This window comes from Juglans microcarpa x Juglans regia, chromosome 7D (assembly GCF_004785595.1).
Source record: "Juglans microcarpa x Juglans regia isolate MS1-56 chromosome 7D, Jm3101_v1.0, whole genome shotgun sequence".
Classification (NCBI taxonomy): Eukaryota; Viridiplantae; Streptophyta; class Magnoliopsida; order Fagales; family Juglandaceae; genus Juglans; species Juglans microcarpa x Juglans regia.
Window position 1 is genome coordinate 21,219,676 of NC_054606.1, and position 27,886 is coordinate 21,247,561.

The window sequence follows — 27,886 nt, forward strand, 5'->3', positions numbered from 1 at the left end:
TCAGTTTTATTATTTTGTCCAAGCATTAGTGGATCTTGGAAGAGATAAAATAGCCCAGGCCCAATATTGCATCAATAACCCAGTCGATTGGGTGGATTTCATCAAGAAAAAGAGAGAAAAATGAGATGAGAGGATAAAGATTGAGGAAATGATGGCAATGTGTTAGAAGGAAGTGACGAAAATGAGAGAAAATAGAGAAAATGAGGCCAAGCATGCACAAGTGGATAATAAGTGACATAAAACTCAATTCGTCACCAACCACTGATAGATGCAAATAAAAGGGATTAGATCGGTTGAGAGAAGATGCTTCTCGGTGATTGGATGTAAGAGCTTCTTCAACCTCCAGACAAAAACTTCAGTTTTTATTTTATTTTATTTATTTTATTTATTTTAATTTTCTCTAGATATTAGGTGTCAATTGTAAGGGATAAAATAACATAAGCCCAATATGACATCTATGGTCCAGTTCATTGGGTGACTTTCAGCATAAAAAATAGAGAAAAATGACATTAGGGGACAAAGATTGATGAAATGAGGACAATGTGTCAGAAGGAAGAGACGAAAATGAGAGAAAAATAGAGAGAATGGGGGTTAGGTATGCAAAAGTGGACAATAAAGTGACATAAAATCGAATTCTTCACCAACCACTGACACATGCTAATAAAAGGGATCAGATCGGCTGAGAGAATGAGTGTTCTAGGCGACTGGATGAGCAAGCTTCTTCACTTCACGACGAAAGTTTTATTTTTATTATATTTTGCAGGCATTAGGTGTCAACTAAAAGAGATAAAATAGCCCAGACCCAAAATGGCATCCATGGCCTAGTCCATTTGGTGGCCCTCATGAGGAAAAAGATTAAAAAAGGAGATGATGGGATAAAGACGGGAGAATGAAGGAAAATGTGTCAGAAGGAAGTGATAGAAAAGAGGAAGAAATAGAGAGAAATGAGTCAGACATGCAAGAGTAGATAATGAAATGATATAAAGACGATTTCTTCACCAACCACTGATAGAGGCCAATATAAGGGATCCGATGGGCTGATATGAGGGGACTTTTGGATGAGTGGATTTGCGAGTTTCTTCAACCTCCAAACAAATGCTTCAATTTAATCATTTTTTCCAAGTATAAAGGGTCACCTAAAAGGGATAAAAGAGTACAGACCCAATATGACATTAATGGTCCAGTCCATTGGGTGGCTTTCATAAAAAATAAAGTTAGAAAAATGAGATTATGAGAGAAATGCTGATGAAAGGAGGACAATGTGTCAGAAGGAAGTGATAGAAAGGAGGGAAAAAGAGAGAGAAAGAGGGCCAGATATACAAAAGTAGACAATAAAATGACATAAAGCCGAACTCTTCACCAAGCACTGAAGTGGCCAATAAAAGGATCAGATCAACTGAGAGAAGTGGACTTCTGAGAGATTAAATGCACGAGCTTCTTCAACCTCTAGAAAGAAACTGCAGATTTATAATTTTTCCATGCATTGGGGATCATTTGGAATGGATAAAATAGCTGACAATATGGCATCAATGGCTGAGTCTATTTGGTGGATTTCATCAAGAAAAAGAGAGAAAAAAGAGATAAAGGGACAAAGACTAAGGAAATGAGGAAAAAGTATAAGAAGGAAGTAACGGAAATGAGGGGAAATAGAGAGAATGAGACTAGGCACGCAAAGGTGGATAATGAAGTGACATAAAGTTAAATTCTTCACCAGCCACAGATACATGCCAATAAAAGGGATCAGATCGATTTAGAGAAGATGCTTTTGGGTGACTGGATGCAAGAGCTTCTTCAATCTCTAGACAAAAACTTCAGTTTGATTATTTTCTCTAGGCATTTAGTGTCAATAAGAAGGGATAAAAGAGTCTAGGCCCAATATGGCATCCTTGGCCCAGTCCATTGGGTGGTCTTCAAAAGGAAAAAGAGAAAAAAATGACATTAGGGGACCAAGGGTTAGGAAAGGAGGACAATGTGTCAGAAAACAGTGATGGAAATGAGAAGAAAATAGATAGAAGAGGGTTAGGCACGCAAAAGTGGACAATGAAGTGACATAAAGCTGAATTCTTCACGAACAACATACACAGACTAATAAAATGGATCAGATTGGCTGAGAGAAAGGGAGTTCTAGGCGACTGGATGTGCGAGTTTCTTCACTTCTAGATGGAAGCTTCATTTTTATTATTTTCTGAAGGCATTAGTGGTCAACCAGAATAGATAAAATAGCTCAAGCCCAATATGACATCCATGACCCAGTGTATTGGATGACCCTCATGAGAAAAAAGAGAAAAAAAGAAATGATGGGATAAAGATTGAGGAATGGAGGGAAATGTGTCAAAAGGAAGTGATAGAACGGAGGAAAAATTGAGAGAAATGGGGCCAAACATGCAAAAGTGAATAGTGAAATGACAAAGACAATTTCTTCATCAACCACTGACAGAGGCTAATAGAAGGGATCAGATCGGCTAAGATGAGGGGATTTCTGGATGACTGTATGTTTGAGCGTCTTCAACCAAACTAATGCTTCAATTTTATCATTTTTCCCAAGCATTAATGGTCAACCAGAAGGGATAAAAGAGCACAGACCTAGAATGACATTAATGATCCAGCTCATTGGGTGACTTTCATCAGGGAAAATATAGAAAAATGAGATTAGGGGACAAAAATTGAGGAAAAGAGGGCAAAGTGTAAGAAGGAAATGACGGAAATGAGGAAAAAATAGAGCGAATGGGGGTCAGACCCTCAATAATAGACAATAAAATTACATACAACCGAAATCTTCACCATCCACTGAAGTGGCCAATAAAAGGATCAGATCGGTTGAGAGAATGAGACTTCTTGGCAACTAAATGCACGAGCTTCTTCAACCTCTAGAAAGAAACTGTAGATTTATTATTTTTTCAGGCATTGGGGATCGTCTGGAATGGATAAAATAGCCGAAACCAATATGACATCAATGACCCAGTCGATTGGGTGGATTTTATCAAGAAAAAGAGAGAAAAATGAGATGAAGAGACAAAGGCTGAGGAAATGAGGACAATGTGTCAGAAGGAAGTGACGGAAATGAGGAGAAATAGAGAGAATGAGACTAGGCACGTAAAAGTGAATAATGAAGTGACATAAAGTTAAATTATTCACCAAACACTAATACAGGCCAATAAAAGGGATCAGATAGGTTTAGAGAAGAGGCTTCTGGGTGATTGGATGCAAGAGCTTTTTCAACCTTTAGACAAAAACTTCAGTTTTATTATTTTCTCAAGGCATTAAGTGTCAATTAAAAGGGATAAAATAACTTAGGCCCAATATGGCATACATGGCCCAGTTCATTGGGTGGCCTTTATCAGGAAAAAAAGAGAAAAATGACATTAGGGGACAAAAGTTGGGGAAATGAGGACAATGTGTCAGATGAAAGTGACATAAATGAAAGGAAAATGAAGAGAAAGGGGTTATGCACGCAAAAGTGGACAATGTAATGACATAGAACCGAATTCTTCACCAACCACTGGCACATGCCAATAAAAGGGATTGGATCGATGAGAGAATGAGAGTTTTAGGCGACTTGATGCGCGAGCTTCTTCATTTCCAAACGAAAGCTTCATTTTTATTACTTTTTGCAGGCATTAAGGGTCAACTGGAAGAGATAAAATAGCGCAGGCCCGATATGGCCTCCATGACCCAGTCTATTGGCTGGCTCTCATGAGGAAAAAGAGAGAAAATGAGATGATGGAATAAAGACTGAGTAATAGAGAAAAATTGAGAGAAAGGGGCCCAGGCATGCAAAAGTTGATAGTGAAATGACATAAAGACGATTTCTTCACCAGCCACTGACAGAGGCCAATAAAAGGGATTAGATCGGCTGAGATGAGGGGACTTCTAGAAGACTGGATGTTCAAGCTTCTTCAACCTCCAAACGGATGCTTCGATTTTATCATTTTCTCCAAGCATTAATGGTCAATTGGAAGGAATAAAAGATCATAAGCCCAATATGACATTAATGATCCATCCATTGGGTGGCTTTTACCATGAAAAAGATAGAAAAAAGGAGATTAAGGAAAAAGGCAGAGGAAATAAGGGCAATGTGTTAGAAGGAAGTGACGAAAAAGAGGAGAAAAAAGAGAGAATGAGGATCAGGTATGCAAAAGTTGACAATAAAATGACATAAAGCCAAACTCTTCACCAAGCACTAAAGTGGCCATTAAAATTATTAGATCGGCTGATAGAAGGGGACTTCTGGGCGACTAAATGTACGATCTTTTTCAACCTATAGGCAGAAACTTCAGATTTATTATTTTTTCTAGGCATTGAGGATCAACTGGAAGAGATAACATAGCCGAACTAATATGACATCATTGGCCCAGTCGATTGGGTGGATTTTATCAAGAAAAAGAGAGAAAAATGAGATGAGGGGACAAAAACTGAGGAAATGAAGACAATGTGTCAGATAGAAGTGACAAAAATTAGGGGAGATAGAGAGAATGAGGCAAGAGACATGCAAAAGTGGATAATGAAGTGACATAAAACTGAATTCTTCACCAACCACTGATAGAGGCCAATAAAAGGGATCAAATCGGTTGAGAGAAGAGGCTTCTGGGTGACTGGATGCAAGAGCTTCTTCATCCTCCAGACATAAACTTCAGTTTTATTATTTTCTCTAGGCATTAGGTGTCAATTTGATGGGATAAAATTGCTTAGGCCCAATATGGCATCCAAGGCCCAGTCCATTAAGTGGCATTCATCAGGAAAAAGAGTGAAAAATGACATTAGAGAACAATGGTTGAGGAAATAAGGACAAATTGTTAGAAGGAAGTGACGAAAAAGAGAGGAAAATAGAGAGAATGAGAGTTAGGCACGCAAAAGTGGACAATGAAGTTACATAAAGCCAAATTTTTCTCTAACAATTGACACAAGCCAATAAAAGGGAGGAGATCGTCTAAGAGAAGGGGAGTTCTAGATAACTGGATGCTCGAGTTTATTCACTTACAGACGGAAGCTTCATTTTTATTATTTTTTACAGAAATTAGGAGTCAATTGGAAGATATAAAATAACCAAGGCCCAATATGACATTTATGGCCCAATGCATTAGGTGGCTGTCATGAGGAAAAAGAATGAAAAAGAGATGATGGGATAAAGATTGAGGAATGAAGAAAAATGTATTAGAAGGAAGTGAGAGAAAAGAGAGTAAAATAGAAAGAAAGGGTGCTAGACATGCAAAAGTGGATAATGAAATGACATAAATACGATTTCTTCACTAACTACTGACATATGCCAATATAAGGGATCAGATCAGCTGAGATGAGGGGACTTCTGGACGACTGGATGTTCAAGCTTCTTCTAACTCCAAACAGTTGCTTCAATTTTATCATTTTCTCTAAGCATTAAGGGTCAACTGGAAGAGATAAAATATCAAAGACCAAATATGACATTAATGGTCCAAGCCATTGGGTGGCTTTCATCATGAAAAAGATAGAAAAAAGGAGATTAAAGGACAAAGACTGAGGAAATGAGGGCAATGTGTCAGAAGGAAGTGACAAAAAGAAGGGAAAAACAGAGAGAAGGGGGGCCAGACATGCAATAGTAAACAATAAAATTACATAAAGCTGAACTCTTCACCAAGCACTGAAGTGGCCAATAAAATGATCAGATCGACTGAGAGAAGGGGACTTCTGGGCGACGAAATGCACGAGCTTCATGAACCTCTAGACATAAATTGTAGATTTATTATTTTTTCTGGCATTGGGGATCATCTGGAAGGGATAAAATAATTGAAGGCAATATTACATCAATGGCACAGTCGATTGAGTGGATTTCATCAAGAAAAAAGAGAGAAAAATGAGATGAGGAGACAAAGGTTGAGAAAAGGAGGACAATGTGTCAGAAGGAAGTGACAGAAATGAGGGGAAATAAAGAGAATGAGGCTAGTCATGCAAAAATGGATAATGAAGTGACATAAAGCTAGATTCTTCACTAACCACTGATAGTGACCAATAAAAAAGATCAGATCGGTTGAGAGAAGAGGCTTCTGAGTGTCTGGATGTAAGAGCTTTTTCAACCTTCTGACAGAAACTTCAATTTTATTATTTTCTCTAGGCATTAGGTGTTAATTGGAAGGGAAAAAATAACCTAGGCCTAATATGACATCCAAGGCCGAGTCCATTTGGTGGCATTCATCACGAAAAAGAGAGAAAAATTACATTAGAGGACAAAAGTCGATGAAATGAGGACAATGTATCAGAAGGAAGTGACAAAATGTAAAGGAAAATAGAGAGAATGAAGGTTAGGCATGCAAAAATGGACAATGAAGTTACATAAAGCCGAATTTTTTACTAACAACTGACACATGCCAATAAAAGGGAGCATATTGGCTAAGAGAATGAGAGCTTTAGACGACAGGATGTGCGAGCTTCTTCACTTCCAGATAGAAGCTTCATTTTTATTATTTTTTTGTAGAAATTAGGGGTCAACTAGAATAGATAAAATAGCTCAGGCCCAATATGACATCCATGACCCAGTGCTTTGGGTAGCCCTCATGAGGAAAAAGAGAGAAAATGAAGATGATGAGATAAATACCGAGGAATCAAGGAAAATGTGTTAGAAGAAAGTGAGAGAAATGAGAGAAAAATAGAGACAAAGGGTGCCACACATGCAAAAGTGGATAGTAAAATGACATAAAGACGATTTCTTCACCAACCACTCACACAGGCTAATAAAAGGGATCAAATTGGCTGAGACGATTGGATGTTTAAGCTTCTTCGACTTCTAAATGGATGCTTCAATTTTATTATTTTTTGCAAGCATTAAATGTCAGCTGAAATGGATAAAAGAGCCCAGACCCAATATGACATCTATTTCCCAGTCCATTGGGTGATCTTCATATGGAAAAAGATTGAAAAAGGAGATGAAACGACAAAGACTGTGAAAAAGAAGACAAGTTGTGAGAAGGAAATGACAGAAAAGAGAGGAAAAAAGAGAGAAGGGGGTCATGCATGCAAAAGTTGACAATAAAAGGATTAGATCGGCTGAGAGAATGAGATTTCTGCTCAACTAAATGTACAAGCTTCTTAAACCTCAAGACAAAACTTTAGATTTATAGGTGAAGCCAATATGGCATCGATGTCCCAGTTGATTGGGTGGATTTCATCAAGGAAAAGAGAGAAAAATGATAAGAGGGGACAAAGGCTGAGGAAAGGAAGACAATGTATCAGAAGGAAGTGACGGAAAAGAGGGGAAATAGAGAGAATGGAGCCAGGTATGCAAAAGTGGATTATGAAGTGACATCAAGTTGAATTCTTCACTGTGGCGCCCCCAATCCCCCTTATATAAATACACAGGGATTGAGACACCAGGATGGTGACAATACGGTCACACATCCCAACGAAGTGCCAGTGTGTGTACATGCAACAGTGTACAAATAAAATAACGCAGCGGATAGTCTACATAAGTCAACTAAGTACCAGAAATTTAAATACAAATATTTAACACAATTTATCTTTAAAAATTATACAGTCGTCCCAAATATAATACAAAAGGTAAATACATAAATTGATAAAAACATAACTCACTAAACAGGAGCAATCCCAGATCACTCCTCCAACGGAGCCAAGCTAAGGCTCGTCATCATCATCTGCATCAAAATCTGCGATACCATAAAATGGTACCACAGGTAAGTATAAACCAAACAACTCTCGGGATAAAAATACATTAATGCAACCAACAATATACAAAATACATTTAGCCATAAAATACCAATTTTTCCCAAAAAAATGATTATTTCCAACACACGCCAAAAATTCCATTTTGGCCCAAAATATCCGTAAAACATTCTCCCATAAAATGATTCACACAAACAACCCATTTATCGGACACTGTAGGCGGGAATCGCAGGCGGGACTCTACCATCGTCCCTGCTTACCACCATCCCTACCGCGTGCACCGTAGGCGGGAATCACAGGCGGGACACAACCACCATCCCTATCGCGTGCACCGTAGGCGGGAATCGCAGGCGGGACTCTACCACTATCCCTGCTTACCACCATCCCTACAGTTCCTTTACACACAATGAATACTTAACAGAGCACTGTAGGCGGGAATCACAGGCGGGACACAACCACCATCCCTGCTTACCACCATCCCTACAGTCTCTTTTCCTTTTACTCACATGAGAATCCAATTCCAATAAACACATGAACATGTATGCAATCATGCGAAAACCCAGTTTTCTTTACAAACATGATCATGCATGCAATATGCGATGTACATGAACAAGCCATAACCAACAACCAACAACCACAATTCACAATGCGAACAAACCCACAACTCCGTCCACAATCCATCCGACCCCCGAAACTCCTCGGACTCAGTCCGGCAAAACAAACCAATTCACAGATAATATGTGTTAGTGCAAAAATATATTTAAATCACGAAAGTTCTTTAAGGAAAATACTTACAGTGCAATATAACAATTTCCGAAGGATCTTGAAGTTGAAAAAGGCGACGTTTGAGCAACACCACAGTGTAAAATACACTGTGGCCGTGGGTCACAAATACCAACTTTCAAACGGAGGCAAACGAAGACCCAAGATTGATAGGGTAGGGCCTAGGGAGGTCGGTGAAGCCAGTGGTGGTGGTGGTTTGCCGTGGGTGGCGGCGAAATGGGCGGTAGAAGACCAAAATGCCCAAATCGGAAATGTAGATGGTGGAGTTTCACCGGTGACGGATCGGAGGTGGGGTTGGGTCCAATGGGTTTCCAAGAGGTCGGGGATGAAGTGGTAGGAAGATGGTGGCCGGAGGTGGCGCGACGGCGGCGCTGGAACGAAAGGTGGCCGCGGCTTTGAAGGGTTACTGGTAGTTAACGGCGGCGCGAATGGAGGTGAGGTTGGTGGGGTGAGGTCGCCGGCGGCAGGGGAACACAATGGGGTGGGCGGTGAAGGCCACCGCTGGCTCACGGCGGCGCTGGAACAAAAGTGGCCCGCGGCTTCGTGGGGTGCGTGTGGGCTACCGGCGGCGAGGTAGGGGCTGAGATTTGGGGGGTGAGGTCGCCGGAGGGAGGGGGAGCTGGTCGACCGGGCGGTGTCGTGCACGGCGGCGCGACGGCGGCGGGCTAGGTGAAGGTGACGGACGGAAGAGAGAGGGAGAGAGCTGGTTCGCGCGCACGGGGGAGGGGGAAAAATAAAGAAGAAAAAAGAAAAGAAAGAAAAGAAAAGGAAGGAAAGAAAAATGGAGGGAAAAGAAATGAGGTTCAATCCTCATAACTTGGGTCACAAAAATGATCCAACGGAAACGATTTTAAAACCACAAGTTAAATAAAATAATTTAAACGTAATGGTAAAGTCAAATTGAAATAATTAAATCCCACGGTAATTAATTTAAATATTAAAAGCAATTTAAATGCATAACAAAAAATAAATATGTGGAAAGCACATAACAATAGTTTTCACCAAATTAAAATCATAGAAATAAACTTACTAAAAATCCAACCAATTTTAAAATAAGAGAATAAATTTTTGAACAATAAAAAAAATCATTCAGTAAAAATACACTAAAATACGGGGTGTTACATTCACCAACCACTGATAGAGGCCAATAAAATGAATAAGATCAGTTGAGAGAAAAAGCTTGTGAGTGATTGGATGCAAGATCTTTTTTAACGTCTAGGCATAAACTTCAGTTTTATTATTTTCTCTAGGAATTTTGTGTCAATTGGACAAGATAAACTAACCTAGGCCTAATATGACATCCAGGGCCCAGTCTATTGGGTGACCTTCATAAGAAAAAAAGAGAGAAAAATGACATTATGAGACAAAAGTTAAGGAAATGAGGATAAGGTGTCTGAAGAAAAGTGACGAAAATGAGAGAAAAATAGAGAGAATGGGGGTTAGACATGCAAAAGTGGACAATGAAGTGACATGAAGTCGAATTCCTCACGAACCATTGACACAGGCCAATAAAAGGGATCAGATTGGCTGAGAGAATGAGAGTTCTAGGAGACTGGATGCACGAGCTTCTTCACTTCCAGATGAAAGTTTCATTTTTATTATTTTCTGCAGGCATTAGGGGTCAATTGGAAGAGACAAAATTGTCTAGGCCCAATATGACATCGATGACAGAGTTCATTGGGTGGTCCTCATGAGGAAAAAAAAGAAAAAATGAGATGATGAGATAAAGACTGAGGAATGAAGGAAAATGTGTTAGAAGGAAGTGACAGAAATGAGGAAAAAATAGAGAGAAAGGGGGCCAGACATGCAAAAGTGGATAGTGAAGTGACATAAAGTCAAAAAGGTTCACCAACCATTGACAGAGGCAAATAAAAGGGATCATATCGACTAATAGAATGTGACTTCTGGGCGATTGGATGTGCGAGCTTCTTCAACTTACATACGGATGCTTCAATTTATCATTTTCTCCAAGTATTATGGGTTAATTCGAATGGATAAAAGAGCCAAAGCTTAAAATGGCATCCATGGTCTAGTCCATTGGGTGACCTTCATAAGGAAAAAGATAGAAAAATGAGATAAGGGGACAAAAAAGATTATAAGTTGTGAGAAGGAAGTGTCAGAAAGGAGAGGAAAATAGAGAAAAGGGGGTTAGGCATACAAAAGTGGACAATGAAGTGACATAAAGCCGAATTCTTCACCAACCACTAACACATGCCAATAAAATGGATCAAATCGGTTGAGAGAAGGGGAGCGCTAGACGACTGGATGCGTGAGCTTCTTCCCTTCCAGGCGAAAGCTTAATTTTTTATTTTTTTCTGTAGGCATTAGGGGTCAACTGGTAGAGTTAAAATAACCTAGGCCCAATATGGCATCCAGGACCTAGTCTATTGGGTGTCCCTCATGAGGAAAAAGAGAGAAAATGAGATGATGGGATAAGGGCTAAGGAATGGTGGAAAATGTGTCAGAAGGAAGTGATAACAATGAAGGAAAAATAGAGAGAAGGGAGGCCATACATGCAAAATGGGATAGTTAAATGACATAAAGACGATTTTTTCACCAACCGCTAATAGAAGCCAATAAAATGGATCATATCAGCCGAGATGTGGGGACTTTTGGACGACTGGATGTGCGAGCTTCTTCAACCTCCAAACGGATGCTTCCATTTTATCAATTTCTCCAAGCATTAATTGTCAACTGGAAATGATAAAAAAAAAATAAAGACCAAATCTGACATTAATGATCCTGTCCATTGGATGGCTTTCAAAAGGAAAAAGATAGAAAAATGAGATTAAAGGAGAAAAGTTGAGAAAAAGAGGGCAAGGTATCAGAAGGAAATGACGGAAATGAGTGAAAAAAAAAGAAAAGGGGGGTCAGACACGCAAAAGTAGACAATAAATTGACATAAAGATGAACTCTTCACCAAGTACTAAAATGGTCAATAAAAGGATCAGATCGGCTAAGAGAAGGGACTTCTAGGCAACTGAATGGGCAACCTTCTTTGCTTCCAAATGGAAGCTTCATCTTTATTATTTTGTGTCTGCATTTGGGGTCAACTGGAACAAATAAAATAGCCCAGACCCAATATAGCATCCATGACCCAGTCTATTGGGTGTCCCTTATGAGGAAAAAGAGAGAAAATAAGATAAAAAGATAAAGACTAATGAATGGTGGAAAATGTGTGAGAAGGAAGTGATATAAATGAGAGTAAAATAGAGAGGAAGGGGATGAGACATGCAAAAGTAAATAGTTAAATGACATAAAGACGATTCTTCACTAACCACTGACACAGGCCAATAAAAGGGATCAGATCAACTGAGATGAGGGGATGTCTAGAAGACTGGATGTGCGAGCTTTAATTTTATCATTTTCTCCAAGTATTAAGAGTTAACTAGAAGGGATAAAAGAGCACAAACCCAATATGACATTAGTGGTCCAGTCTATTGGGTGGCCTTCATCAAGAAAAAGATAGAAAAATGAGATTAGGGGAGAAAAACTGAGGAAAATAGGGCAATGTGTTAGAATGAAGTGGTGGAAGGGAGATGATAACAGAGAGAAAGGGGTCAGGCACGCAAAAGTAGATAATTAAATGATTTTAAAGCCGAACTCTTCACCAAGCATTGAAGTGGCCAATAAAAGGATCAGATCAGCTGAGAGAAGGTGACTTTTGGCCAACTAAATGCACGCGCTTCTTCAACCTATACACATAAACTTTAGATTAATTATTTTTTCCAACCATTGGGATCAACTGGAAGGGATAAAATACCCAAAGCCAATAAGACATCAATGGCCTAATCCATTGGGTGTCTTTCTTCACGAAAAAGGGAAAAAATGAGAAAATGAGACAAAGGTTGAAGAAAGGAGGACAAAGTGTCAGAAGGAAGTGGTGGAAAGGACGACAAGGTGTCAGAAGTAAGTGACGAAAAGGAAGAGAAAATAGAGTGAAGGGGGTCATGCACACAAAAGTAGATAGTGAAGTGACATAAACTTGAATTCTTCACCAGCCATTGAGAGAGACTAATAAAAGGGATCATATCGGTGAGAGAAGGAGACTTTTGGGAGACTGGATGCACGAGTTTCTTCAACTTCTGGACAGAAATCTCAATTTTAGTATCTTCTCCAGGCATTAGACGTCAATTATAAGGGATAAAATAGCCTAGGTCCAATATGACATCCATGACCCAGCTCATTAGGTGTCATTCATTAAGAAAAATAGAGAAAAAAGATATAAGGGAATAAAGACTGAGGAAATGAGGACAATGTGTCAGAGGTATGTGACAGAAAGCAACAAAAAATAGAGTGAAGGTGGGTCATGCACGCAAAAGTGGACAATGAAGTGACATAAAATTGAGTTCTTCACCAACCACTGAGAGGGGCCAATAAAAGGGATTAGATTGGTTGAAAAAATGGGAGTTTTGGGCGATTGGATATGCAAGATTCTTCACCTCTTAATGAAAGTTTCATTTTTTTAAATTTTTTCCCGGTAATACGGGTCAATTGGAATGGATAAAATAACCCATACCCAATATGACATCCATGACGCAGTCCATTGGGTGGCTTTCATCAGGTAATAGAGAGAAAATGAGATAAAGACTGAGGAAATGAGGGAAATGTGTTAGAATGAAGTGACATAAATGAGGAGAAAATAAAGAGAAGATGGGTCATGCATACAAAAGTTGATAGAGAAGTGACATAAAGTCAATTTTTTCATCAACTACTGAAAGAGGCCAATAAAAGGGATTAGATCGGCTGAGAGAAGGCGACTTTTGGGCGACTAAATGTGCGAGCTTCTTCAACTTTCAGATAGATGCTTCAATTTTATCATTTTCTCTAGGCATTAGGGGTCAATTGAAAGGGATAAAAGAGTCCAGACCAAATATAGCATCCATGTATCAGTCCATTGGGTGACCTTTATCGAAAAAAAGATTAAAAAAGGAGAGGAGGGGACAAAGACTGTGGAAAGGATGACAAAGTATCAGAAGGAAGTGACGAAAATAGAGGAAAATAGAGAGAGGAAGCGGGTTAGGCACGCAAAAGCAGACAAGGAAGTGACATAAAGTCGAATTCTTCACCAACCACTGACACAAGACAATAAAAGGGATCAAATTGACTGAGAGAAGGGAATTCTAGCCGACTGGATACGTGAGCTTCTTCACTTCTAAACGGAAGCTTCATTTTTATTATTTCCTGTAGGCATTAGGGTTAATTGGAAGAGATAAAATAGCCCAGACCCAATATGACATCCATGACCCAGTCCATTGGGTGGCCTTCATGAGGAAAAATAGAGAAAAAAAGATGATGAGATAAAGACTGAGGAATGGAGGAAAATGTATTAGAGGGAAGTGACAGAAATGAGGGAAATATACAAAGAAATGAGGCTAGACATGCAAAAGCGGATAGTGAAATGACATAAAGACGATTTATTCACCAACCACTAACAAAGGCCAATAAAAGGGAACATATCGGCTGAGATGAGGGGACTTCTTGACGACTGGATGTGCGAGCTTTTTCAACCTCTAAATGGATGCTTCAATTTTATAATTTTTTCCAAGCATTAAGGGTCAACTGGAAGGGATAAAAGAGCACAAGCCCAATATAACATTAATTGTCCAGTCCATCTGGTGGCATTCATCAAGAAAAAGATAGAAAAGAGAGATTACGGGACAAAGGCCTAGAAAAGGAGGGCAATGTGTCAGAAGAAAGTGATGGAAATGAGGGGAGAAGAGATAGAAGAGGGGTTAGGCATGTAAAAGCAGATAATAAAATGACATAAAGCCAAACTCTTCACCAAGCACTGAAGTGACCAACAGATCAGTTGAGAGAATGGGACTTCTAGGCGACTTGATACAGGAGCTTCTTAACTTCCAGACAAAAACTTCATTTTTATTATTTTTTGCAGGCATTAAGGGTCAACTAGAAGAGATAAAATAGCGCAGGCCCAATATGGCTTTCATGGCCCAGTCCATTGGGTGGCTCTCTTTAGGAAAAAGAGAGAAAAATGTGATGATGGGTGATTAAGTTGAGTTATTGCATATTTTATACATTTAGAACCAAGATATTTTATTTATTTCATTACATTATTATTGGTTTTAGATGGAAAAATGGTTAAGATGAAAAAATTTGAGTTGTGATTTAAATTGGTTAATAACATGATTTATGCTTAATTTTATAACTTGTGATTTAATTAGACAATGTTCATTCACATGCACAACATATTTTTGATATTCTATTCTTCTTTTTTATCTTATTTTATTTCTGATTTATATTATTTTTATAGGTCAAGAAATGAAAAGTATAAAAAAAGAGAAAAGTCACATTTGCACGTGGGACCCATTACTTTTGATTCTTGGACAGAAGTTGGTTTCTCTCAACTCACATGCATGGATCCTTAAGGGGAAAACATGCACTAAAGACCATAAACACATGACAGTGAGAGGCTTGGGGGCCTTTTCGGAGTTTTGATAAAAGGGCATTCTGGACACTAGGGTCTAATGCGCACAGGGAATTCACATTAATTTCTCATGGAGTTTTCATTCAAAGGAGACAAAAGAATTCACGCCACACATGATAGAAAGGAAAGGAAAGAACGCTCTAGCGCCGCGCATTGCAGAACTCATTTGGGGTCCAACTACCGCTCCAGTCTTCTCCTCCACTGCTTGCCACCTCCATCTCCATTCATTTGGCTTGCTCTTTTCATTCCATACTTTTTATTTAATTTCAGTTTAAAGTTTATGGAGTATTTTTGAGATTTTTGGCTTAGAAGTTTGGGCAATTTATTTGTTATTTATTTTATTTAATGTAGTTATTTTTCTTGCTCTTTTAAGCTTTCATTTAACAGTAATTACAATTGCTATGTATTGATTTTGAGAATTTGTGATTTGAATACAAGGATGAACCCTAGAATCTTGATTTTGAGGCTTGTCAATTTTCAGTTCGTATTTTGTCAATTATTTTCTAATCTAATTTAATTCTTAGCTTAGTTTTATTAATCTCTTAGTTCCATTGCATATTAGGTTAATTAGAACTTAATTAATTTCAATTTTATTAATTAATTTTCTAGTTAATTGAGATTGTTTAACTTAGTTGATTCATTGATTGTTAATTTCAATTTGTTAGTCTATAACATTTCATTTCAACACTCAAAAAAATCTAAAAATATTAATCTAGTCCATGACTAGTGTCATTTTCATTTTCGTTGCACTATTCCATTCATTGCACATACCACTATTTTTATTTTCTCTTTGTGAATATTTTCACAATTTTAAACGAGTTTGATTTTAAGTAACTTTCCGTAAGGAGACGATCTAGGAATTTATTCCTAATTATTACGCGACATCCTTTTGCACTTAGGATGGCCTTTGTACTGCTCATTTTTTAGTGAGTCAATGGGACAAAGGCTAAGGAAAGGAGGACAACGCGTCACAAGGAAGTGAAGAAAATGATGGAAAATAGAGTGAAGAGGGTTAGACACACAAAAGTAGACAGTGAAGTGACATAAAACTGAATTCTTCACCAGCCATTGAGAGAAACCAATAAAAGTGATTAGATTGGTGAGGGAAGGGGACTTTTGGGCGATGGATGCACGAGCTTCTTCAACTTCTGGACATAAACTTCAATTTTAGTATTTTCTCTAGGCAATAGGCATCAATTGGAATTGATAAAATAGTCTAGACCCAATATAGCATCCATGATCCAATCCATTGAGTGTCATTCATTAAGAAAAAGAGAGAAAAAAGGTACAAGGAGACAAAGACTGAGTAAATGAGGGCAATGTGTCAGAGGTAAGTGTTGTGGTGTAAATATCTGCAAGTGCATAAAATCGTAACAAGTAGTAAATTGTTTTTAAAGAAAACAGATGTCGAACCCACAAACATTAATTATGCTATTGAGTACTAAAATTTATTAAATTAATTACTATTTGAAAAATCAAAATTTAAGGAATAGATAATCTAGATTAAACTAAAGAAAAGAATATTAAAATTTAGATTTTTAAAAATGATAAGAATAGATCTAGAGCGTTTGATTTCACCTAGCGAATCCCACATAATTTATTCTTACTTGTTATAGAATTACAAGTATCTCAAGTTGATGATAAAAATTTCTTAACTATTCAATGTTTTCTCTCTAATAATACTAAAAATATCTCCAATTAATAACTCCATATCTCTATATGAATTTAACTAATTGAAGACTCATTAAGTTTTTTGGATTTTTATTGAAAATCACACTAATCGCGATAAAGTATCTCTACTTTCACTTAACTAATGGTGCTTAATCATAGAGCTTTAATCACAAATCACATTTCGGTCTCATTGTGATTCAATACATTGAACAATAATTAGCTAGAAAATTGCAAACATTAAGAATAAAGAATAAACACTCAATCATGAAAATATTGAAAATACGATAACTTAGAATTTAAATTGTATGTTCAATGCTAGACTATATCAAAAATCTAGAAAATAAAATTAATTCTTAATGAATTTGAAAAGAAAAAGAATAAAACTAGTGTTCTTCGTTGGAGTCAGTTGATGAAGTATGCGGCTCTTGCATTTGCTCTCTAGATTTGCCTCATTGAAAGAAACTTAAAAAATAGACTCTGGAATATTGGACTCCAAAAATTAGACCCTCCTCTTAATTTTGTGTTAATGATATGCTTATAAAGAGTAGAAAAGAAACCCTAATGTTTTAATGATTTCCGCCTAAAAATGGCCTAAATTTTAGGACTAATTTTGACTGCCTCGTACGCACTCTAGGAGTTAGAATTTAGAAAATTCTTATTAGAGACAAAGTTATAGCCCTTCAAATCAGCTTTCCAACCCATCTAGAACCGCATCCATCGGATATGTGAGTAGAAAGTTTTGATCGAACCACTCAAGCATGTATAGGCGGTCTTCTAGTGTATTCCGAATTTGGACTTGTGAATTTCTTCTGTGCTTTCTTTCTATTTTCTCTTGATCAAAATTACTTTCAAACCCTTTACTAGTTGTTGCCTATGATGTCGTTTAGGTTGGTCTTTTATGTTGGTCGATTAGACTAGTCGCCCAATCTAATCATCCAGAGCCTTGTCGCCAAGTCTTTTTGCCGAGGAGGTAAAATATCTCTTTCATCGCCTGACTCTTGTCACCAATTCTAGTGGCCATTGAGTCTCCTCACCTAAATCTCCTCGGCTCTCTTCAGATCTTGTTGTCTCTCGTCGGTCTGGGTCTGTAGTCTTTTCTTTTGTACCAAAATGCCCTCATTTCACACTAAATCTTCCCATTTCTTCTAATCCAAGAAAATAAAAAAACAAATGTAGAAATAAAATAAAATCAATAGTATTGGAGGAAAACTGACACTTTTCATAAATAAAAGAGTAATAAAAATCACACAAAAATCACACTTATCAGTAAGTGACGTAAATCATGAAAAAATAGAGTGAATAAGGACCGGGCATGCAAAAGTGGACAATGAAGTGACATAAAACCGAATTCTTCACCAACCATGGAGAGAGGCCAATAAAAGGGATCGGATGGGCTGAAAGATGGAAAGTTCTGGGCGACTGGATATGTGAGATTCTTCACCTCCAAATGGAAGTTTCATTTTTTTTTCCCTCTTGGTATTATAGGTCAGCTGGAAGGGATAAAATAGCCCAAGCCCATTAATCCTTCATTAGGTAATAGAGAGAAAATGAAATAAGAGGATAAAAACTGAAGAAATGAGGGAAATGTGTTAAAAGGAAGTGACATAAATGAGGAGAAAATAGAGAGAAGGTGGGTCATGCATACAAAAGTAGATAGTGAAGTGACATAAAGTCAATTTTTTCCCCAACCACTGACAGAGGCCAATAAAAAGAATTAGATCGGCTGAGAGAATGTGACTTCTGGGCGACTAGATGTGCGAGGTTCTTCAACTTCCAGACAAATGCTTCAATTTTATCATTTTCTCTAGGCATTAGGGGTCAATTGGAAGGGATAAAAGAGCCCAGACCCAATATGGCGTCCTTGCATCAGTCCATTGAATGACCTTCATCGAGAAAAAGATTAAAAAAGGAGAGGAGAGGACAAAGACTGTGGAAAGGATGTTAAGGTGTTAGAAGGAAGTGGCAGAAATGAGAGGAAAATAGAGAGAAAGGTGGTTTGGCACACAAAAGTGGGCAATGAAGTGACTTAAAACTGAATTCTTCACCAACCACTGACACATGCCAATAAAAGGAATCAGATTGGCTGAGAGAATGAGAGTTCTAGGCAACTGGATGAGCGAACTTCTTCACTTCCAAATGAAAGCTTCATTTTTATTATTTTCTACAGGCATTAAGGGTCAATTGGAAGAAATAAAATAGCCCAAACCCAATATGACATCCATGACCCAGTGCATTGGGTGGCCCTCATAAGGAAAAAAGAGAGAAAATAAGATGATGAGATAAAGACTGAGAAATGAAGGAAAATACGTCAGAAGGAAGTGACAGAAATGAGGAAAAAATAGCGAGAAATGGGGCCTGATATGCAAAAGTGGATGGTGAAATGATATAAAGATAATTTCTTTACCAACCATTGACAGAGGCCAATAAAAGGGATCAGATTGGCTGAGATGAGGGGACTTCTGGATGACTGAATGTGCGAGCTTCTTCAACCTCTAAACGGATGCTTCAATTTTATTATCTTATCCAGACATTAGAGGTCAACTGGAATAGATAAAATAGCCAGGCCCAATATGGCATCCATGGCTCAGTCCATTGGGTGACATTCATCAGGAAAAATAGTGAAAAAGGAGATGAGGTACAAAAGTTGAGGAAATGAGGGCATCTTTTCAAAAGGAAGTGATGGAAAAGATAAAAAAATAAAGGTAAGGGGTTGGCACGCAAAAATAGAAAATGAAGTGAGATAAAGTTAAATTTTTTACAGACCACTGAGGGATGTCAATAAAAGGGATCGAATCAGTTGAGAGATTGGGACTTTTGGGTTAATGGATACGAGAGCTTCTTCAACTTCCAGATGGAAGCTTAGTTTTATTATTTTCTCCAAGCATTAGGGTTTGTATAGTTTGATATGAGAGACCATGAGATATTGTAAAATACACTCATTTATAGTGGCTTTGCCCTCCAAACGAGCCGTCGACGTAGATCCTATTCCGAACTACGTAAATTTGTCTCATTCTCAATTTATATTTGCTATATTTATTTATTATTTACTGTAATGAATGTACGTAAGGATTCCGTATTGTCTCTTCGGATCACTCTTGTGGGCTTCAAACGACACCAACCAAGGCCAGCGCTGTCAACGTGGGTCGAGAATGACTGTCTCTATTTCCGACCTGGTGGTTACAAAACACACCTTAACATGGTATTTCGACAATAGTCTCTTTGTTGTCTCTTCAATGTGAATGTTGCCATTTTGTAGAGTCAAATTTGAAGAAGCATTGAGGAGTGAGTTCATTCATTTGGGCATGTGATAAGTTAAAAATCAAATAATCCACATGTCAGTTCGTTGTTGGCAAGCAGTCTCATAATGTAAGATAAATGCATAATTTATGTAGGGAAATTCACGAGTAATCCTGCAGTTTTTGCCCTGATTAGATCAATGACTTACTACCATTTGTTTTGTTTTTGTTAAAATATAATATAAATAATAAAATATCTTTCTTTTCATCAACTGAAGTTTTTTAAATAAGTGATAATTTTATATAGTATCAGAGTATATATCTTGAGTTTAAATCTTGACTCTATACTTCACCTCATTAGTTAAATATTCTACCATTCGATCAACGAGGAGTACAACCAATACGGGAAAAAGAATATAAATAATAAAATCTCAATCTTCTCATTAAGACCGGAGTTTTTTGTTGGGTTTATGCTCCTTTGGAGTTCCACATCGGTGGGGAGTGATGGAGGAGCCAAGGCACATGGCCTATAAATAGGGTGCTTGACCTCTTAGTTAATTACATCAAATCATAAGCTTAATTAGTAACTTGTGACTCTAAGAAAAGTCTTCTAATAGCATTTTCTTGTAAAAAGGAAAGAGGTGAGAATTAAAGTTTTACTAGTGGGAAAGCTTTGTGGGTGTCATTTGGGATGAGGAGAAAAATTGTGTGATTGTAATAATTTTTCATATAGTGTATTTTATTCTCTAGGTCTGGTAGTTTTTCTTCTGTTTTTGGAAGTTTCCACGTAAATTCTTGTGTTGTTATTATTTTTCTGTTTTTCTTTATATTTCACCAAAGGGTAGATCTTAGGGGGTGAATTTGGATATCTTCAATGTCATATATATGAAGTGTACATCACGTACATATATACTTATTATTATTCGTAGACATATAATACACAGACAGACATATAATACACATTAAAATTGTCGTGTGATATTAATTTATTGCCTGAAAGAGAGAATCAAGATAAAAGTAGTACTGGGTGATCCATCTTTTGATGATCTTAATCTCAACCTTTCGCTGCATGATCAACCACTCTGGATCGCTTTGCTTTGAGGGAAGTATATCCAAGCAATGAGATCCTGCAATTTGAAAATTAACAACACTTTTGATTATCTTTTAAATTTTTTGTATATGTTTATATATGTACATATACACGACTTTTGACTAGATGCTACGTACAACTACCCCAATTGTTTAAATTTGCCCAACATTTCTCATATGCTTTTAGGCATCTAATATTATGATTTTGCTAATTAGGGGTGAAAAAAAACTAGTGCACTGGTGAACCGGACCAAAGCGGTGGGTTCAATTCAGTTCAAAACCGGTTCGGTTCGACTTGGTACCGATTTTATTTTTCTCAAAATTGATTGAAACAGGTCTGGTTTCGATTTTTCTTTATCTAACACTGGACTAAACTGGACTAGACCGGTTCATATATATATTTTAATTTTTTATATTATATAATTTTTTTATAATTTATATATATATAGTATATATAACTATATATAAAATAATTTTAAGTTATACGCTAAATGCTAATTAATATAACATTAAATTTTAAAATCCTATTATTCATGTATAATAATAATCTAACAACATAAAATTAATCTTATAAATCTTAATATAACATTTGATGCAAGAGTATCATTAAAAATTTTAATTTTATAACATAAAATTTTAATCTTAAACATGAACATTTGATCATATGTTATTAATATAAACTATATATATTAAGGATAAATACATTTTATAGCATAATAAATTATAATATATATTCATTTTGATAAATATAGTTCTATACATTTGATCAATATATATACTCAAACAAAAAGTGTATGTAACCATCATATTATCACTAACATATATGTAACCAAGCATATTATCACTAACATATATAATCATATATATAAATAAGTTAGACACTAACATATTATCACTAAAATACATAATCAAATACTATATCACTATATTATACTATTATATATACACAATAATACTAAAAGTAATACTGATACTATAATTAGTAATCCACTATATATCACTATATCACTATAGTATAGTTATACTAACTATATAATCTACTAATACTATATTAAAACTGGACCATAACTGATAAAATCGAAAATACTGGTTTAGAGGTATAATCGGTCCGGTATCGGTTCTTCAAATATCAAAACCGGTGTATACCGGTTTGTTCTAAAATATGTCCAAAACTAGATCAAATTAGACCGATTACACCCATAAGTTTACTCTAAACATTAACATATCCATGATTAAATGTGAAAAAAATTGAGTTGGCCCAGTACATGCGCGCATACCGTTCAGTGTATTGAGAGCAATGATACCTGGCGATATGTTGTTAAGCACCCTGCATGAATAGAGAATAGATTTTGTCATCTTTAGTCACATATATTTATTGATGTGATATAATTTAATTAGTAGCTCTATATATCTACATGCACATAAATGAAAAATCACTTAAAATGTACCACATGATGAACAGATATTAAGGAGATACTATAAAACTTTTAAAACAAGAAACGACATTAATTAATAAACCATGCAGGTCTGAGTAGACTACTGTACAGCTCCTTAAAATGTGGTGCATTAATTCGTATAATTGAGGATACAAAATTAATCTAAGATCATAAATTAGAACACAATTTCTCTAAATTACAGCTTAGTTCAGTAAACATATTATTATTTTTGATTTCTTGGTAATACTTAAATATTGTTTATCAACAAATTAATTAATTACGTACCCGCCACTACTATAAGGATCTCTGAGCCCGTTGGAGAAAATGATGTTGCTTCCAAACCTGTGGAGGGTGAGTTTTATATCCTGCATGCATGCAATATTTTGCCATTGAAATGAAATAAAAGAAAATCAGAATATAATTTGATTCAATACTATTTTTGTTGTAAAAAAAAAAGAAAAAGAAGTAAATTAATTAATTAATTTATAAGATACGTACATGGCCTCCATAATAAGTAGTGACCCAATGAGGCCGAGGAGGTACGCCATATATGCTTTTGCACCAATCATTGAAGTCGCTAAGGCTAAAAGGCGAGGGCTGGAACATTGTATTCTTTGTAATTCCTATGGGGATCACCATCTCACTGCATCTCTAAATTAATGCACAGACAATTAAGTAGTCACTAAAATTCAAATAATTATTATAATATTACAGATAGAGAAAAAAAAAACCTTAATTTGCAACTCAATCGATCCATGGGACACGTCCAACATTGATAAAATTAAGCCAAACTCTTTAGAATTAGAGCAGTGCTACCCATAAGTTTCACACCCTGTACATTCACTTAAAAACATGTCATTTTATATTTTTATCCTATTTTACTTACAAATATATCTGGAATAATTTTCATTATGTGATTAAAATGTTTTTAAATGAGTGTTCAGGGTGTGAAGCTTATGTCTAGAATTTTTCTTACAATGAATTTTGTCAAAATAGATCGTACACAACAAAGCTTACACATGCATTGACAAGTGGTTTAATGCGATTCATGTCATCATATTATAAATATTTTTTATATTATAAAATAGATCTGACGTATTATATTAACCCACGTATAATAATAACGTGTAAATTTTCTTGTACAAGATTTATGTGTAGACCTAATACTTCTCAAACTTAAATGGTCTATGAGCTGCTAATTTATTAGTAATAAAAATAAAAATATATTATTATTTTAGGCACAAGATGTAAATTGCTCTATATGTACGACTGTCGCCTTGATCTTATATATTGTCATTTTCCTTTTTTTCCCCAAAAACTATTTATCAAATTATACAAGAAAGATTAATGTTTTAGAGGAGATATTTAGATATCTAGTTATAAATTTACCTGCCATCTCCAACCCACGGTTGTTTCACTTTCAGATATTTGTTGGGGTGCATTAACATAGCATCCTCTATTTCCAAAATAAGCAACAACACCTGCAAATACTTTGTCAAGAATATCTGTTTTAGGAGGAACTCCATCTATGCCACCGCAGACAATGGTAACCGGATAACGTGGGGGACTATTATATTGAGCTGCAGTGGCATACATCAACTTCAAATAGCTCTTGAGCTCAGAAGATTGGCTTAGGGCCCTGAGCAAATAAAAAAAAAAAAAAAAAGAAGAAAAACAGAGTCATGATCACAAAATTATGGAAAATTCTATTTATCATATTACCATCTCACTTTCATTCAATAATGTAAGATGCATCTGACACATGATTTATCATAATTAAATATATATATGATCATTTATTGGATGATTCTTTATCATATAATGGTGATAAATATGTCACATCTTACATAATGAGATGAAAGTGTGATGAAAGCGTGGTCTACATATAGCATTACTCTAAAATTATTACTATATATATATATATAAATATATATATATATATATATATATATATATAAAATGCCTTCAAGTGGGAGAGAGACACAAGAAGTACTGCATCTTACAATACTTATTGTTGTCCGTATAAGCTTTTTGAACAACATTAAATAAGCAATAGATACTACTGTAGAACTCATTTAATCATGTGTCTATATTTTTCCTATTTGAAGTCGTCAAATTCAAGCTGTCGATTGATTAAGGCTTGGTTTGGATTGAGAGGGGTTCTCAACTCATTTCATCTCATCATTATAATTTTTACACAAAATACAATAAACAATTCAACTTTTTCAAATCTTAAAACAATAATAATATTAAGAAATAATATTCTAACAATATTTTATTCAACTTTCAACTTTAATCTTAACTCACTATCCAATCCTAACCTAAAAGAAAGTCATGGAAATTTACGTACTTGCAAGTCTTGAATGTCTTGCTAAGGATAGAAAGACCATCGGGCTGAGATGCAACTTCATCGATTACAGACCATGAATTTTTTATAGTTTGGTAGCAAGTCTCACTAGCTTCCTGCAGTACCATCCGAGTGATATGAACTTTTTAATTACTGCCAAAAAAACAAAAAATGAAAAGGTAAAAGAAGAGAAAAAGTACACATTCAGATGGTTAATTACCCTAAAATCCTTGGTGACAATAGAGTAATATCCATCTTGTGGAGTGATGTCCTCGAAGTAGAGGATTGGAGCTGATGAGGCCAAGGCACCAATGGCAACGTGAGGATATTTTAGCCGAAACCACGAAGCTAGCACTGAAGAAAATATCATAAAGCTATAGCTTTTAAAAAAACATATCAAAATTCAGTTCATATATAGTCATGATTAGAAGGAAATTAAGCAAATTGTCACCTACTTCCTCCATATGATCCTCCAATGACAATTACTGGAGAATATTGTGCTTGTAGTTGTTTCTTCAAATAGATGATGATTTCTGCATAATCTGATATAGCTTGGGCTGAGTTGAAGTATCCCAGATCGGTTCTTCCATATATTGATCCAATTGGTATCGAATTCCCATAATATCGGTGCTAGTGAGAAAATAATAACGAGTCCAGATCAGTGACTAATTTTCAAATTAACCTTAAAAATTACAAATTCTCAATCTATGCTTTTAAGTAAAACAAGTAGTACTTAATTTTTCTTTATATATAATATGAGGTTTCAAAATTTAATCTAAATAGTTTGTCTTTATGTCCAATTCCTCTCGTAAGAAAGAATCATGATTCTACTTACAAGTTAATATGGAAGTCTGGAAGATACAATACTTTCATAGTACTTGCATTGACAAGATTTGATTTTAAATTGAATTATGTCATGTCCGCAGATCAGGGTTTGCCATTAATTACTACACCGATGACTTTATAAAAATATGAAAATTTTTTCTCATCAACCACTATTCACTACCTCACACCCTACGAAAAATATTCTTATATTTTATGAAAAACATCTCTACACCCTATGAAAGGAAAAGCTATAGGTGTGAGATGTGAAAATAAATAGTGGCTGATATATAGAATTTCTCGTAAGAGTATATTTTGGCAACATATGCCACCGAAGAGCCAAAGATCAGTGATTATGTATGCAATGATCTATTGCTGACTGTGTAAATGAATTAATATATAAATGTACCTCTATGTATAGTAAGAGAGCCTTAAAGTGCACAGCATTTTCGTTGAGAAATCCAATGCGAGTGAGAGCAGCATCCAAAGGTGCTTCTGCGCCAAGATAAACTAAAATTGGTGCACTACGATTTGCACCACCCCAGTACTTAGAGTTGATCACATATCTTTGTCTAAAAGTGGTGTAGCTTTCAGACCAATAGTTGAAGTGATCAAGCGTTTGATCATAGTAAAATGTTTGGAAATCATCCGAAACTGTTTCTGCAATATTAGAATCTTGTAGAATTCCTCCAAGTGGATTCAGTCTGGGAATATCAAAAAGCATCGACGTCGTTGCAGAACAGATCACAGTGGTTGAGAAGATCATAAGAAGAACGAAAGAATTAATTAGCCATTGCAATGAAAATGTTGGAGAGTTCATGATGGCAAAGAACAGATGATCGACAAATATTAAAAACTTCTGAGATTTCATGCATGCAAAGCTTCATTAATTTGAGTATTATCCAGTAGTACTACTTCTGTTTAAATAGATATATCATATATACGAGCTAGCTGTTGCTTAAAAGGCTTTGGTAATTTTAGATTATGCTTTGCTTAATTAATAATTAGTTGATCAGAAACGAAAAATATTAGTGGGTCTTTTTGGAACTTTAATTAGTTTGTCCGCCACTTCTAGTAAGTGTTCACGCTAAGGTAAACTGCAAATTAATACGCTAGAAGCTAGAGATCATGGATCGATTGGATAATGTTGATCTGAGCTTTAAGCATATATACACATATATATATATATATATATATATATATATATGAGTATAGTAAACACTAAATTAAGATGAACTGAATTAATTAACAAATTAAGATGAGTAGTACCGCTGAAATATTCAGAAAAATGTCTTCATGTCATGTGTGGGTGAGTACATTTTATTCATCTAGCTAAAGTTGACATGTCAACCTTTAATTGGAGGGTGTACATCATATCCTATTTTAAGATTTTTTTTTTCGAAATATAAGAGATCTTGATACATTAATTGTGCATTTGGATGTTGAGTTGATCTCAGATGCATGGATCTGAGTTGATCTGTAAATAATAATATTTTATGAATCTCATTGAGATGTGTTTGAATATAAACAAGTTAAGATATGTTTTGAATGTATGAAATAAGTTGAGATGAATTTAATTTTTTTTTTTAGAAAGTTGAAAAAGTTTTGAGTCCCATAATGATTGGTTTGAGATAGGTTGAGATAATCTTGACATCAAAACATAAGTTGATTATGTGAAGATGCCAAGTTGCAATATCTCTTCTCCTCTCTAGTAGAAATTTTCAGCAATCTTTGCTATACCTTTAGGGCTCATAGCTTATAATTTTAAGGCTTATAGCTTATATGAGTTTTAGAGAATGTTTGGGATTGCGGAGAGAAATATAACTTATACCTTTAGGGCTTATAATTTATAACTTATGTAATAAGTTCTATTATTATTTTTTTTTCCTGTTTAGTAATTATATGTTTAAATCACTTTCAAACATGTTACATTTGTTTAGATACAAATTAAAAAAATGCTTTTTGAAGAAGAAATGACTATTATTTGAGTTTTTAAAGAGTATGACCATATCATTGAAAGTTTAAAAAATGTAATTATCTGAAAGTTGTAAAGATGTAATTATCTAAAAGTTGTATTAGTATTTTTGTCTATTGACAGTCTTTTTAAAATTCGAATTACGTTTCACATTATCTAGAAAATTAAATACGTTTGAGGGAAAAATAATTTTTAGCTTATTTGAGATTAAAAATGCTTTAATATGTAATATCCAAACAACCTAAGTTTTTCATTAAAGAGCTTTTAAGACTATTTGAATACTTTTTAAGACTCTTACCGCAATCCCAAGCAGGCCCTTAAAGCAATAACTTAAAGCAATAGCATGTGCTGTGGAATAATAATTAATAAATATCTACTTTTCTTATCTCTTTCCCATATGAGACTTTTGCCAAGTCATCTTAAAATATTATT

General features: G+C 35.6%; 1 protein-coding gene across 1 annotated transcript; it reads right to left on the bottom strand.

Annotated features, from left to right (window-relative positions):
• Positions 1-20,682: 20,682 nt before the first annotated feature.
• On the bottom strand, positions 20,683-26,370 carry LOC121239622 (lysosomal Pro-X carboxypeptidase-like). The gene is made up of 9 exons (XM_041136902.1): positions 25,889-26,370; positions 25,113-25,287; positions 24,878-25,011; positions 24,661-24,773; positions 23,700-23,949; positions 22,809-22,961; positions 22,596-22,675; positions 22,152-22,201; positions 20,683-20,912 (listed from the first exon to the last, which is right to left on the bottom strand). Exons 1-9 carry the CDS (start codon positions 26,348-26,350, stop codon positions 20,767-20,769), a joined length of 1,563 nt encoding a protein of 520 aa, XP_040992836.1. The 5' UTR covers positions 26,351-26,370; the 3' UTR covers positions 20,683-20,766.
• Between the last annotated feature and the right edge of the window lie 1,516 nt (positions 26,371-27,886).

Bases quoted from the DNA above. Each gene is read 5' to 3' on its own strand.
- LOC121239622 (XM_041136902.1), bottom strand. From the start codon at position 26,350: ATGAAATCTCAGAAGTTTTTAATATTTGTCGATCATCTGTTCTTTGCC. The intron at 22,962-23,699 runs GTAAATTTATAA...GCATTAATTTAG, and splicing joins CCGTGGGTTGGAGATGGCAG to AGATGCAGTGAGATGGTGAT. The intron at 20,913-22,151 runs GTATGCGCGCAT...TTCAAATTGCAG, and splicing joins TGCTCTCAATACACTGAACG to GATCTCATTGCTTGGATATA.